The sequence below is a fragment of the Lathyrus oleraceus genome, chromosome 7 (assembly GCF_024323335.1).
Source record: "Lathyrus oleraceus cultivar Zhongwan6 chromosome 7, CAAS_Psat_ZW6_1.0, whole genome shotgun sequence".
Classification (NCBI taxonomy): domain Eukaryota; kingdom Viridiplantae; phylum Streptophyta; class Magnoliopsida; order Fabales; family Fabaceae; genus Lathyrus; species Lathyrus oleraceus.
The window spans coordinates 421182190-421196982 of NC_066585.1; the positions used below are offsets into that span (position 1 = coordinate 421182190).

Consider the following 14793-nt stretch of genomic DNA (forward strand, 5'->3'; position numbering starts at 1 on the left):
GGCCCAATTCTGACAAATGCTTATTTGTGGGGTATCTTAAAGAAACAAGAGGGTATTACTTCTACAATCCTTCTAAGGGCAAAGTGTTTGTCGCTCGAACTGGAGTTTTCCTAGAAAAGGATTTTATTTCCAAAGGAATCAGTGGGAGGAAAGTAGAGCTTGAAGAATTTCAAGAATCACAAAGCATCTATACACCTATGGAGGAATTAGAGCAGGAAACACAAGTAGTTGTGGAAGAGCAACCTGCTCAAGTAGAAGAAGACCAGCGTAGGTCAAGCAGGATACGTCACCAACCTGAGAGATATGGATATCTCATAACTGATCAAGGTGATGTATTACTCATGGATCAAGATGAGCCTGTGACCTACCAAGAGGCCATAACTGGTCCCGAGCCTGAGAAGTAGCTAGAAGCCATGAAATCTGAAATGGATTCCATGTATATAAACCAAGTTTGGACCTTGGTAGAGCCTCCTGTAGGAGTTAACCCTATAGGATTCAAGTGGGTCTTCAAAAAGAAGACTGACATGGATGGTAAGGTACATACCTATAAGGCAAGACTGGTTGCAAAAGGATATAAACAAATTCATGAGGTTGACTATGATGAAACCTTTTCACCAGTTGCAATGCTTAAATCTGTTCGGATTTTTTTACTTGCTATCGCTGCATATCATGATTATGAAATATGGCAGATGGATGTCAAAACTGCTTTCCTTAATGAGAATCTTCTTGAGGATGTGTACATGACACAACCTCAAGGATTTGACATACCAGAAGAAGCCCAAAAGATATGTAAGTTACAAAGATCAATTTATGGATTGAAGCAAGCTTCCAGAAGCTGGAATCTTCGTTTTGATGAAACAGTAAAACAATATGGATTCATCAAGAACGAAGATGAGCCTTGTGTCTATAAGAAGGTTAATGGGAGCATGATCGTTTTCCTAGTATTATATGTAGATGACATATTACTCATTGGAAACGATGTCCCTACCCTGCAACAAGTAAAGTCTTGGTTGGGGAAATGCTTTTCTATGAAGGACCTAGGTGAAGCAGCCTATATATTAGGAATCAGAATCTATAGAGATAGATCACAAAAACTGCTTGGCCTAAGTTAGAGTACGTACATAGACAAAGTGCTGAGATTCTTTAATATGCATGATTCCAAGAAAGGATTCATACCTATGCAGCATGGCTTGTGTCTATCAAAAACACAATCCCCTTCAACTAAGGAAGAAAGGGATCGCATGAATAAAATTCCATAGGCATCTGCAATAGGATCTATCATGTATGACATGTTATGTACTCGACCAGATGTCTCGTATGCTTTGAGTGCAACGAGTAGGTACCAATCTGATCCTGGTGATACTCATTGGGTAGCTGTCAAGAATATCCTTAAGTATTTGAGAAGGACTAAGGACTCATTCTTGATATATGGAGGTCAGAAAAAGTTGGTTGTAATTGGATACACCGATGCTAGCTTCCAGACAGATAAGGATGACTTTAGATCGTAATCTGGTTATGTGTTTTACTTAAACGGTGGCGTTGTGAGCTGCAAAAGTTCAAAGCAAGATACAGTTGCTGATTCTACAACCGAGGCCGAGTATATTGCTGCCTCAAGTGTAGCAAAGGAAGCAGTTTGGATCAAAAAGTTCATTAGTGAACCTGGCATAGTTCCTAGCATTGTGGATCCCATTGGTCTCTATTATGATAACAATGGTGCTATTGCACAAGCTAAGGAGCCTAGATCTCACCAACGATCCAAACACATACTTAGGCGTTATCACCTCATTCGAGAGATAATAGATCAAGGAGATGTGAAAATATGCAAAGTACCTACACTTGACAATATTGTTGATCCACTGACAAAGCCTCTTGCGCAGCAGAAGCATGATGGCCATACTAGATCTATGGGCATTAGGGGTATGCCTGATTGGCTCTAGTGCTAGTGGGAGATTGTTGGTGTAAGCCCTAGAGGCCAATACTTTTGGTACTTGTATCGAATTATTTATTAAGAATAAAAGGCTTTTTCTTTATTATGTTTGTTTAATAAAGTCCCTAGAATAGATAGTCCGTTTAATGTATCAAGTGTGACTTAATCATGAGATCACATTAAACATAAGGACATTATTCTTAAAGTATTTGTAGTCGAGCTTTATTGTGAAGTGGGATAACATTAAAGCATTAAGACTGTTATGAATATAGACTGATGATCACATCTCATGGATCATGGATAAGGAGTTATCAAGTCTTAAACATAGGCATGAATATTAAGAATAATATTTATACTAGATTGGCCCGCTATGAGAATACTATATAGAATGTTATGCAAAGTGTCATAAGTTATTCTCATGGTGATAATGGTGTATACCACCCTTCGACCTGAAACCACTATGGACCCTAGATGTAGAGTCGAGTGCCTTATTGCTGATCAAACGTTGTCCGTAATTGGATGACCATAAAGACAGTTGATGGGTACTCCACGAAGCATGCTAAGGGACATGAGTGACTTAGATGGAATTTGCCCATCCTACGTAACAGGATAAATGTTTATGGACCCAATATTGAACTGGACAAGGATGACACGGTTTATGCCTTGTGTTCAATATAGACATAAGGGCAAAAGGGTAATTGTACACATAAGTATTATCATAGAAGGATTTGTTAGATCACATGACATTTTCGTGTCTTGGGTAGCAGTGATGTGTTGCTAGATACTGCTCACTGTTTATTATGTTAAATACGTGATTTAATATAATTGTCAATGCCGCGAAAACCTACAGGGTCACACACAAAAGGACAAATTGATGAGAGGTAGAGTAACTAAGAAATACCGTAATGTACGGTGCACTTAAGTGAATTGTAGAACATCGTAAGGTACGGTGTACTTAAGTAGAATACGAAATATGGTAAGGTACCACGCGCTTAAGTGATATTGGCATATTATAAGATATGGGCTACATACACTTGAATGTGCTTTTTAGCTTGCAGCCCACACAAGTGGTTCTATAAATAGAACCCTTGTGTAAAAGCATTTGTGCAGTTGCAATTTCGTTTCTCTCTCTCTCTCTCACTCAAAGCCTTCATTCGTAGCAGCTAGCACTGAGATTGAAGGAATCCGTTCGTGTGGACTGAGTAGAGGTGTTGTCATCGTTCAACGTTCGTGATCGCTCCGTAGATCTACATCAAAGGTTACAATCACCACAAGAGGTAACGATTCTATCGCTGATCATGCTCATTCGTAAGAATCACTAAAGGAGAAATTTTAAATTCCGCTGCATTTTGGATCGCCCTTCTCCTTCACGCAGACCAACCCAAACCATCATTCGTCGCTCGTCCTCCACTATTGGTCGTGCGCCAATTTGTGAGAGCCACTTTATGCTGTTGTCGACCACCTCAATCGGACAACCTCCATGCGGTTACAACACCTTTTGTCGGTCTTCTAGATGTTTTTACTGATTTTTTATTTCTACAATCTCGAAATATATTTTCTTTCTCTTCATCACTTAAGGTTTTAAGGCATACTCTAATAGAGCTTGCCAAGTGGATTTTCTTCAAAAGAAATAAAAACCAGTCAAGTCAAATCATATTTCATTGCTTGAGAAAAGTTACCTTATCGTTCTTCAAAGAGAATGAAAATATCATTGAAGTCACCCGATAACATTCACAGTTTGCAAATACGAGTTCTCAATTCACAAAGATAAGCTCACAATTCTTTTTAGGTTTTAGGTTAATATAAACTCCTTAGCAAACTCAAGACATATTACTGTATCATTATAAAACTAATATATTGAACTACACTGTTGATCAACAAAAATAAATATTGACCTAGCATCATTATTTGATACCTACAAACCAACTGAGTGTCCTTCGACCTCCATTACATCAACAATCATATAACCTTCTTTTTCTCAAAATCTCTTTGAAGGATCATATTTTGTATGAGTTTCGCATAGAATAACCATATCATACTTGAAACAGTTCACAATTTTACAAAACGAAAGTGACTTTTGCAATTAAAAAGATCCTTCACGCTTCACACTAGAATTTTAACGTCCTTAAAATCAAATCATAATAACAAAATAAATGATAGACAACTAAAGACAAACCCTTAAAAAGGGGTCTCTCGACAACAAAGTCCATCATATTTTTAGGACGATTCATTTATATTTATATTGGTGTCTTTATTAACCATGTTTTCAGATGAATTTTTATCTTTCAAATATTTAGTATGATTCAATAAAAATAATTTATAAATAGTTAAAGACCTATTTTTATATTTTTCCTAATGTTGAAAAGGACAAAAAAAATTACATCAAATTTAAAATTAAATTATATCTATTTGGGTTTTCTTTGAGAGCAACGTGTACTAGACAAATTACCTAATTTTAAATTTATCTTAATTAAACTATAGTTAAATAAAATCTCGTAAAATATTTATCTTATTAAATTATGTTAAATAGAATCTAAATTTATTTTACCATCATTAAAATTTTAAAATATGACAAATAATAGTTTGAGACTTATCATATAGTTTGAGACATTTATCTTTTATGTTGTTGAGAATATTAATGCTTTAATATTTGGTTAATGCTAACATGTGCCCCAAGGACACAAGTTAATGACTTATTTATAGAAATATTTTTTTAGAATGCGTATATTTAATTTTTTAAAACTTAAAACATTATTTTATTCCACACAAATTTTTTAATTGTAGTATTCTTAACTTGTGCCTTAAGGACACAAGTTATCGAGACCCTTAATATTTATTTATTTAATTTTCACATAAAGTAGTACTTTTTAATTAAAAAAATACCAAAAGTCATTTGATCCGGTTATCGTATACAACCAACTGCTGCCAACATTTACAATTCACAAGCAATCATAACAACTGGCATCGATATTATCAGTCACATGAGCCATGTCATAAATAGAAAAACAAAAGGAAAAAAACAAACTAATACCCAAAGGTAGGGGTGGACATCGGTTGGGTTGGATCGGTTTTCGGGCCCAAATTCCCAATCCGACCTACCCATCGGTTGGAAAAAACATAACCAAAACCGACCGGTTTGCAATTCGGTTATTTTCGGTTTCGGTTTTGTTCGGTTCGGTTTCATAATGCGGTTTATTCGGTTTTAAAAATAATTGAGCTCATTCCAAAATAAACCCAACACAAGTGGATTTTATCTAGGATTTAAATAGCACAATTTTATACTAGTCTTTAAACTTTTAGTTTACTTATGAACAAAAAAATAAAACAATATATCTTAAAACTTATGAAATTGCTGCATTTTTCGGAAATGGATTGAACAATCATTGTTAACATTTGTTCATAATATGCTCATAGCCGACACTATGATAGCCCCCAAATTATGCAAAATTACTGCAGTGAATGGGTTTTTGTAAGAAGCTCTAGTCTTGGGGAAGAAGTGCTATCTCAATTTCTTGAAGTGATTTCCCTTTGGTTTCCACCACATTTCTTTTTACAAAGATTACTGCCATCATGCAGAATGTAGCAAACATTGAGTAAAGCAGTTGTGGACCAAGTTTCTCCAGTAAACGCAAGAACAGTAACCCAACAAGGAAATTACAGACCTGTACAAAATTGCAATGAACTTTAGAACTCTAGAAATATGAATTTTGTTTAACTCATAATTTTCACTACAGATGCATCTATCAAGAATCAAGATCTGTATTCATAGTTACAGCATACTTACATTAGCATGCCACCAACAGATAGGTACAGAGCTCCCGTGTTTAGTAAAAGTGAACTTGCTCCTGTGGCTTGAATGATCATTGATATCGCCTATGCACACATTTGCAACATCCGATGGTACTCCAGCACTTTTAAAAACAGTTGAAGAGAAATAAAACACAGCATTTATACCAGATAGCTGTTGTAAAGCAAATAGGGTTGATCCAATAAAAACAACTGCAAAACGAACTCGTGAATAAAAAATGACTTTTGGATACCTAAAGAAACCAGTGACAAGCTAATAACAATGACATAAACACACAATGACGCGACTTTCCTAGAGATAGACATAAAAAACTATATACCTTTAGAATGATGACAATGAAGCAATTCAGAGAACTTCACAGTATCAGTATCGTCACCTCTATCTACCTTGGATAACTGTGATATTGCAAACTTTGCTTCGGATACACCCAGAAGCCTTTCAAACTCAACTTCAGCTTCAGCAGTTCTTCCTTGCTATATGACAAAAGAGATAAATGATCGAGGACTGTCAAAAGGATGATAACCTTGATAGATAAACCTTCTCACGGTAACACTCCATTTCTGTTTTGTACCTCTCTTTGTCCTTCATGGCTTGTTCTTGATAAACCTTATATATCAGTGCAACTTAACATGTTAACATAATAACAAAACAGTGCATATTATGTTAGCCTATGTTGTGGAATAAATCATCAATTAAGTCCCTAATAACTAAATTGAAGAGAGAATAACATTTTAATGGTTTATTCCATTCTGTAAGATAAACAAATTCCTTACTGCTTTTTCAGATTCATTTAACTTGTTCCAGAGTTCACCGATGGTCCTACTGATCTCTCGGTCCTTCCCTTGGTTAAGAGGTTTTAGCCTGGCGTGTTGTTCTGCAAAGAAGAAATTGTATCCACTTCTGTTTGGTTTTGGGTGAGCAGGATCTCTCTTCTTCATTTCTGATTTCTTCCTACGCCGGCGACGATGGACACCTGCGTTGTTGTTATTAACCGAAGCACTGTGGTCGGGTGCTGGCAACACAGTATTCTGTGGAGTTTGATAAAGTACACCCTTGAGTTTCTCTGAACCAATTGTGACAGTAACTAGATACCCACTTTCAAATTTCCCATCAATGACCCCGACAACATGAGACCCTGCCGAAGATGATGCCATAGCTGAGAGAGCACAAGAGAATAAATAATACTGGTTAAGTTAAAGATATTGCAGTTCTAAAACAGACCAAATTGAATGGTTAACAGGGAAACTTCACTTCATTCCATAGAGAAATCAATAATTTGCACATTAGAATAGGAACTGGGGTGGATGATGGACTCTGCAAAACATCTGCCATAGAGAAATTAACAATTTGCACATTAGAATAGGCCCAAATGTTGGTACAAACAGCATTGTGGTTCCAATGAACATACCTGAAGCTGCATGAGTCCAATTATGAGCTTTAAAATAATAGATTTGCTCATAATGGTAGAGTAATGAAGTATAGTACTTCCGCAGCACAAAAGAAGCATTTGTTGCCGTTGATGGAAAATTGAAAACTAAAGTTATATCTTTCCATTTTCTATCCTTAATGATCTGCAAGAAATATTAACAAGATAAGATCACCATATCACTACATTGCGGAAAAACCAAAGTTATACATTAATTTAAAAGAATAATAAAAAATATTTGAAGAATTTTACGAAGATATCAGAACATTCAACTCAAGTATATCACCAATCAAGGCAAGATCTTCCATCAATTACGATTTACAAAAACATGCAAAGAAGCAAATGCTAACAAGTTCTTATGATGCCATGATGAATATATAATATTGAATTTCAAAATAGATCTCTTATCAAGCTATGTGCTGACACTATTGGTGTCTACTTGTTCACTTGGTGCCGGTGTCCATGTTTCATAGATTATAAGAGCAAAAATCGAAATTATAATCACATCTTACTTTCTCAATCCCTCCACGAGAAGTCACTTCAACAAAGAGGCGGTGTAAATCCAACTCCTTTCCCCCAATAATGGGAATCCTGCAATAAAATTCCAAGTTTTTTGTAGTTATTACAAAGTTATGCAATCGAAATGAGTTCATAGTGTTTAGTATTTCCAAAAAAGCAAAACTAGAGGCCAAGAAAATCATTTAGATCCAAAACATGAACCATTTGCAGCCACTGTAACATTAGAATGTCCTCCCTCATTATAAACACAATGTCAAAACCAAATAATGACAACTTGATTAAATAGAGCAGCAACAAATGCATGATGCATCACTTATCAAACACCATGATGCAAGAAATTCCATATGATATGCTTGTGTTTTCTACATCTTAAAAAAGAAAAAACCAATTCACAATCTTTAGTAGTTTATTAATCTAAGAAACTTACATGAACTTGGTGCCCATTGTAGCATGGAGCTTCTCCAAGCTATGCAAAAAGAGCTTAGGATTGTCCACAACCTCTTCATACGTTGCCATAGGAGGAGGATACTGACCACAGCTTGAACCCGTCTCTTTCATAGCTAATGGACTCTTGATAACACAAGATGTTGATGCCATTCACAACACAATATATTCAGCCTTCAATATTTGTCTACATCACCATCAACAAAACAAGGTAAAACAAACCAAAAAACCATAATAACATGAAGATGAAAACCATCTAGTATTTGTAGATAAAGAAAAAAGCAAAAACATTAATGAGAAATAGAAATGTAATGGCTAAGCTACCTATCTATACATGCAGACAAAAAAATAGAAAAAGAAACAGACAAGTTTTAAGGATAAGAAGAGAGAAACTGTCTCATCTCATCTCATCTAATCTAATCCCATCCACCTTGAAGACAACAAAACAGAAAAAAGAAAGAACAACCAATAAAATCACCATGCATCAGAAAATCCAGAACTGAAACAACCTTGAAAGCTCTTCCTTGCTATATGACAATTGTGATCATGATAGGAAGTTTATACCCAGAATTATATTTGTATTGAAAAGTATTCTCTGTTTGGGAGTCACTGTTTACCTGAATAGCCATAACCTCATGAGCCAATTGAGCTGAAGCAAGGTTTTACTGACAATTGTTTTACTTTTGGAGATGAAGCAAGGTGACGACGCTAAAGCTTTAGGGTTCAGAGGGGTGGACGGAGCTTTAGGGTTCGGAGAGGTGGACGGCGCAAGCTTTAGGGTTCAGAGGGGTGGATGGCGCAAGCTTCAGAGGGGTGGACGGCGCAAGCTTTGGGGTTCAGGGTGGACGGTGCAAGCTTCAGAGGGGTGGACAGCGCAAGCTTCAGAGTTCAGGGTGGACGGTGGACGGCGCAAGCTTTAGGGTTCAGGGTAGAGTAGACGGCGCAAGTTCTGATTTTGCAATCTGATTTTGTTGGGTCAAGGTGCCAAAATTCTCCTTGATAGTAATAGTAATGTAATGGAATCGGTCGGGCTCGGATTTTGTTGGGCCAAAAAATCAAAACCGAACCCGACCACACATACCCCTCTGAACCCGTTTGCAACATCCGTCCAACCCGTCAAACCGAATTAACCCGACCCGAAACATCCACCTACAACCGGTTCGGTAGGTTATTCTCGGGTGGGTTTTTCTTGTCCACCCCTACCCAAAGGAATAAAATCAAGAATATAGTAATCAGTCGTACGATTAAATTATTAAGATTAAAACGTTTCATTTATCAATGTTTAAGCCTAGTTTAAAGGAAAGAATTCTAGAAAAAATAAATAATAATAGTCCTTAATTATTCTCGACCATTTCAAACCCATTCTCATCCTAGTAATTGAAGATTATTCAATGCTTAATTAAAAAGATCTTCAACACCGAATTCGAAAAGATATTACACAAATTAAAAAAAAAATTATAAACAATTTTTTCAGCTTACACGTCCTTCTCAATATAGAAAAATATGCTAAACAAAAAATTAGAAGAAAATGAAAAGTTTAATAATTAAAAAAAACATGATAATAATTATTTCTTCTCATCTTTCTTTTCCTCTTTCTTCTCTTCCTTTTTCTTCTCTTCCTTTTTCTCCTCTTTTTTTTCTTCCTTTTTCTCTTCCTTTTTTTCTTCTTTCTTTTCTTCTTTTGCAGGTCCAACAAATACAATATCTACTTTTCCAACTTTCTTCAGTTTCTTCACAATTTTCACTGTGTCCGTTGAACCGGTCACTGTTAATTTCTGCTCTTTTATATCTGCAACTATTGAATCAACTCCTGTTCATCAAAAGTCAACAATAATTCAATAGATCTGTCCTTTATTATTTACATGACTATTTTTTTTCCATATATATATATATATATATATATATATATATATATATATAATCATGGTAGTTAATTAAAATTTTATTTTTTATAGAAAAATTGTGAATTACTTACCATAAATATCTGCAGCTGCTTCTATCGCTTTTTGCTTTGTTTTTTCATCGGTCATAGTTAACACCTTTAACACAACCTTCTGCTTTGAATCAATCCAATGGTACAAAGGAAAAAAAGGTAAATACATTATTTAAATTAATAAACAAATATATTTTAATTTTATAGCTAAACAAAGATGAGTATGTGATGAAGAATACAAGAGAAAGGAAGAAAAAATGAAGAAAATAAAATAAGATATGAAAGGGGAAATACCTGAGCCATGAGAAGAGGAATTGGAAGAGGGTGTGAAAAGAAGAAAGAAAATGAAGGGTAAGAGAGTTTTGATGAGAATTTTGTAGTACCTATATAGTAGTGGGTAAAGGGTTGTGACGTTTTGGAAATGGTTTCTTTTATTATGTGCGTGTGACTGTAGGGGTCACATCAAAAAACATGGACCTTTATAAATGAAATTCATTAACAACAAACATAAAGGACAATGTTAGGAGGGTTTGACATTGTGATGTCATCTTGTGTGCCCATTTTTATTTTTATCTTTTCTTTCTTATTTTTATTGTTATAGTTATCTTGTCATACTCGAGAAAAATAAACTTATGATGTTGTAATTATGGCCGATCCCAGACATGTCTGAATTGTTTAGATTTATTTTGTAAAAGCGCCGATGAGATGGAGTAGATATTTTTTAGGGTGTGTATCTAAAACTTTGATCGGCCGTCCCACAAAAAAATCAGACAGGTTCGTGTGTAACTCTTAAAATAATTAAAATATTATTTTATTCGTTTTTTTATTTATTATTATTATTATTATTATTATTATTATTAATAATAATACGAATTATTGAGAGTTGATTATATTTAAGAATTAGTAGAGATAATGGAGAGAAAAATTGAAGAAGAAGGAAATAAAAGAGAGTAAAATCTGATTAGTTGAACAAAGAAATAAAGAGAAAAGAGAGAGAAATAGAGGAATAAAAAGAGAAAAACTCATATTTTTTAGAAAAGCAAAATCTAGCCATTATCTTTAAAAAAATCATTTTCCTCAAAAAAAACCTAAGAGAAAAATCTCAATTCACCAAAAAGATCGTTGTAAATATTATGTAAGAGAGTTACCGTCATTGTTGAAAGCTACGTGGATGAATTTTCTACAACATAATAAGGTAAGGGGAATATTGTTTTTTAATAGGATATTTTAGCGTTTAGGGTAGTAGGATTTCCCTTAAATCCCTACTTCGACTTAATTTACATGTGGAAATTTTTTCCCTAATTTGATAGGTTATTGTTAGATGTGGTGTTCTTAGGATTTTGATTGAGAATATAGTCATTAGAAGTAATGTATGTGGAGATTGAGTACTTAAATCTTGTGTTTGAATTTGATAGGTTATTGTTAGAATTGGTGTTCTTAGGATTTTGATTGAGAATATAGTCATTAGAAGTAATGTATGTGGAGATTCAGTACTTAAATCTTGTGTTTGAATCTCGTATTTAATTCTTAGGATATTGTGAAGCCCTAATGTTGTAAGATATGAATAATCCTAATGCATCGATAATATATTTGATATGTTATTTTATTTCATCGATTGGATTATTATAGTGATTGTGTTTCATATGAATGATCAATATTCATTCTATTTTAAAATCTAAAATTTGTATGGTGAATCAATGAAATTTCGATCATTTTAATTGAATAATCGATCATTATATTTTTGATAATATAAATGAGTTGCATTAAAATTTATGACGACACAAAAGTTTGTCGAAGGTTATAAAATTAAGATTTATAATGGTCTAAAAATTTTAATTTTTAGGTTTGTGGAATTTTATAATACAATAATTATTGGTATTGATATTACTATAAAATAAAAAATCATCGTTACCTCGCCGAAATTCCTAAATATCATGATAAAATAATTATTATGCATCCTAAATATCATTATAAGATAATTATCATGATAAAATAATTATTATGCAGTATAGTAACATGATATTACTTTATCATGTATTACCTTTACCAATTATCATTTAAATTATTATAATAATTTATTATTATTATTTATTTAAATTATTTGATATACTTTTATAATTAAATAGTGGAAGTCTCGATTAATTATATATAATGTGATCAATTGTCAAAATTTAATTTAATTAATATAATTTAATAATAAAAAAATATGTTTATTGTTAATTTTTTTTGGTGAACGGTTATAACATTAATCTTATTTTATTTTGGGATTTTAAATACGACATGTGTGTCATGTCTTTTTCTATAATCTTTTTATGTAACTTCTTTTCTCATCTCACTCCCTCATATGTAAAATGAGTATTCTTTGATGTAATGTAACGCAATAAAGAAAAGAAGAAGACAAGACCAAAGGAATAACAACCATGGAGATCTAGCTTGGAGAATCATAGATCATTATTAGGTTTAGCTTAGGTTCTCTAGTTAGCTTCAGTGAACAATTACGTTAGGGGTCATAATTGTTTCATTTTATTTATGTATGTTGATGCATGTGAGAGGTGATATATATGATAAATAAACCGGTGAGATTAAACTAATTACAAATTCCCTCAAAATAAATATTAAATTTATGCTTTCCAAATTTTAGCACTCATAAAAACTAATATCGAATAATGTAGACTTCACCTAACAAAAGATCCATGTTCTATATTAGTAAGATGCAATGAGATAAATGTAATATCCAATTGCTAAAATATTGGGTCAAACTTAACTAATTGTATTAGATACAATTGGAAGGAGTTTCTACCTAAATAACTGAGTTTTATGTAATCAACCTAACGTTAACTTAAAACAGAGTAAAATATGGATCTTGATCCACTAGAAAATCTTCCAACGGAATTTTTTGAATCAAATGGTGAGGGTCATTCGGTTTGAGTAAAATAGTGGCATCATGTTTAATTAAATGTCTAATTGAATATGTTTTTAATGATACTTATATCTTCACAATCTTTTTATGTAGATTACCATGTCAATAAACACATCTAACAACTTTTTGCTATCAATCATTGACAAGGAAAAATTATCTGAGACAAATTTACTAGATTAACACCAAAACTTGAGGATTGTCCCGAAACATGATAAAACGTTGTATGTCTTAGAGACACCTCTTTCTGAACAGGAGCCTCCTAGTTCTACTCATAAGGTTGAAAGAGATGCTTATAAGAAGCATGATGATGATGTCAATGAAACTGTTTGCTTCATGTTGGCTACCATGAACTCTGTGTTGGAACGAAAATAGTTTGTACCATATCTCTAAGGTTTTGATGATAGCAAAGTATTTAAAGAACAATTGGGAATACTAACATATATTCAAGTGTACAACACCAATGACTAAATTTTTTGATATAAAGTCAGTTCTGATACTAAAGATGAACATTTAAAGAGAAGCTAAAATATCCAGAATCTGAAGGATTGGAACCAGATTCTAAAGACTCTGACTATGAATAAGGTTAACTTCTAAAGACCATACTCAAAAGAAAGTCAGCCTCTAAAGACTTAGACTCTGAAGGATCAGAACCTGAGACTATGAAGACTCGGACTCTGAAGTCAGTCAACACAAGGATCAAGAAGACTCAGATAGGTTACTATCAGACTTTGAGGTCATTCAACGTAAGGTTCAAGGAGACTCTAATATGTCACATTTGGACTCAGAGCAATTTGTCTTCTTCTGATCACGTGAAGATTTTAAAAAAAATCTTCACAGACAACTGGAATTCAACGAATAATTCCTCTTAAAGAAAATGGATTTCAAATATCTTTTCAAAGGGTTTATCCATATCAAGTAACATTCTAACGTCTATGATCAAGATTCTCCAAGACACATTTGTGCAAGCTTTTCTCTTCAACAACTCTTTTCTATCTCTCTATATAAGGAGATGAGACTTGAAGAAATTAACAATGAACCTTTGACAATAAAAAAGTTGTTACTCTATCAAACAAAAAGAACAAGTTTAATTTATAATTTATTAACACTTGTACATTTTAGAAATTCTTAAGTCTTCAAGAGTCTTAGTGTGTTGTATTTTGTTTACACCTCTGATTGTATATCAATTGTAAGAAACAAATAATCTTTTCTTTGTAAGTTAGGTTGTAAGAAGTCTCTTGCATGTGTACTTGAGCATATGAAGTCTCTTGCTGAGTGCTTGAGCATTATGAAATCTCTTGTTGAGTGCTTGAGCATTAGAAGTCTCTTAGTTGTATGTTTGAGCATTGAAAGTCTCTTGCTTGTGTGTTTGTGCAAATTGTAATCAATTGTGATTATAGTAGAATCCTTTAGAAATACAAGGGGAATGAATTACTCTCGATTTATGGGAGGAACTGGGATAAATCTTCTTATCTCTCTCTCTCTCTCTAAACTTGTTTTATCCGCTGTAAACTCTTAACTAAGTATCAGATTGTTGACTTTTAATTCAGAATCTGATAAGAAACTTAGAGAAAAGAAAGAAAAAGATAACACAAATCAACCCCCTTCTGGTGTTTTTCTCACCTTCAATTGGCATCAGATCTTGGTCCGTACTCTAACACTTAACAGTGGTACAAAAAAGATCCTGAGAGAAAAACATGACCGATGTTTCTGAAACCTCTGGTCCTAGAAACACTGTTGTAAACTATGATGGCTGATAGAAAGAGCCTCATTCCTGCTCAGAAGAAGACCTATAGAAAACATCACAGAGTGTGTGACA

At 33.5% G+C, this 14793-nt stretch overlaps 1 protein-coding gene and 1 pseudogene across 2 annotated transcripts; both read right to left on the bottom strand.

The window, feature by feature from the left end:
* Positions 1 to 5259: 5259 nt before the first annotated feature.
* Positions 5260 to 9363, bottom strand: LOC127105906 (high mobility group B protein 15-like; annotated as a pseudogene).
* Positions 9364 to 9492: 129 nt separating this feature from the next.
* On the bottom strand, positions 9493 to 10518 carry LOC127105905 (heavy metal-associated isoprenylated plant protein 39). Of its 2 annotated transcripts, none has more exons than XM_051043119.1 (3): positions 10352 to 10518; positions 10100 to 10178; positions 9493 to 9919 (listed from the first exon to the last, which is right to left on the bottom strand). In XM_051043119.1, exons 1-3 carry the CDS (start codon positions 10358 to 10360, stop codon positions 9690 to 9692), a joined length of 318 nt encoding a protein of 105 aa, XP_050899076.1. In that variant the 5' UTR covers positions 10361 to 10518; the 3' UTR covers positions 9493 to 9689. The 2 variants fall into 2 exon arrangements, with proteins under 2 accessions (XP_050899076.1, XP_050899075.1); XM_051043118.1 differs by having other exon boundaries at positions 9493 to 9934; positions 10352 to 10516.
* Positions 10519 to 14793: the final 4275 nt, after the last annotated feature.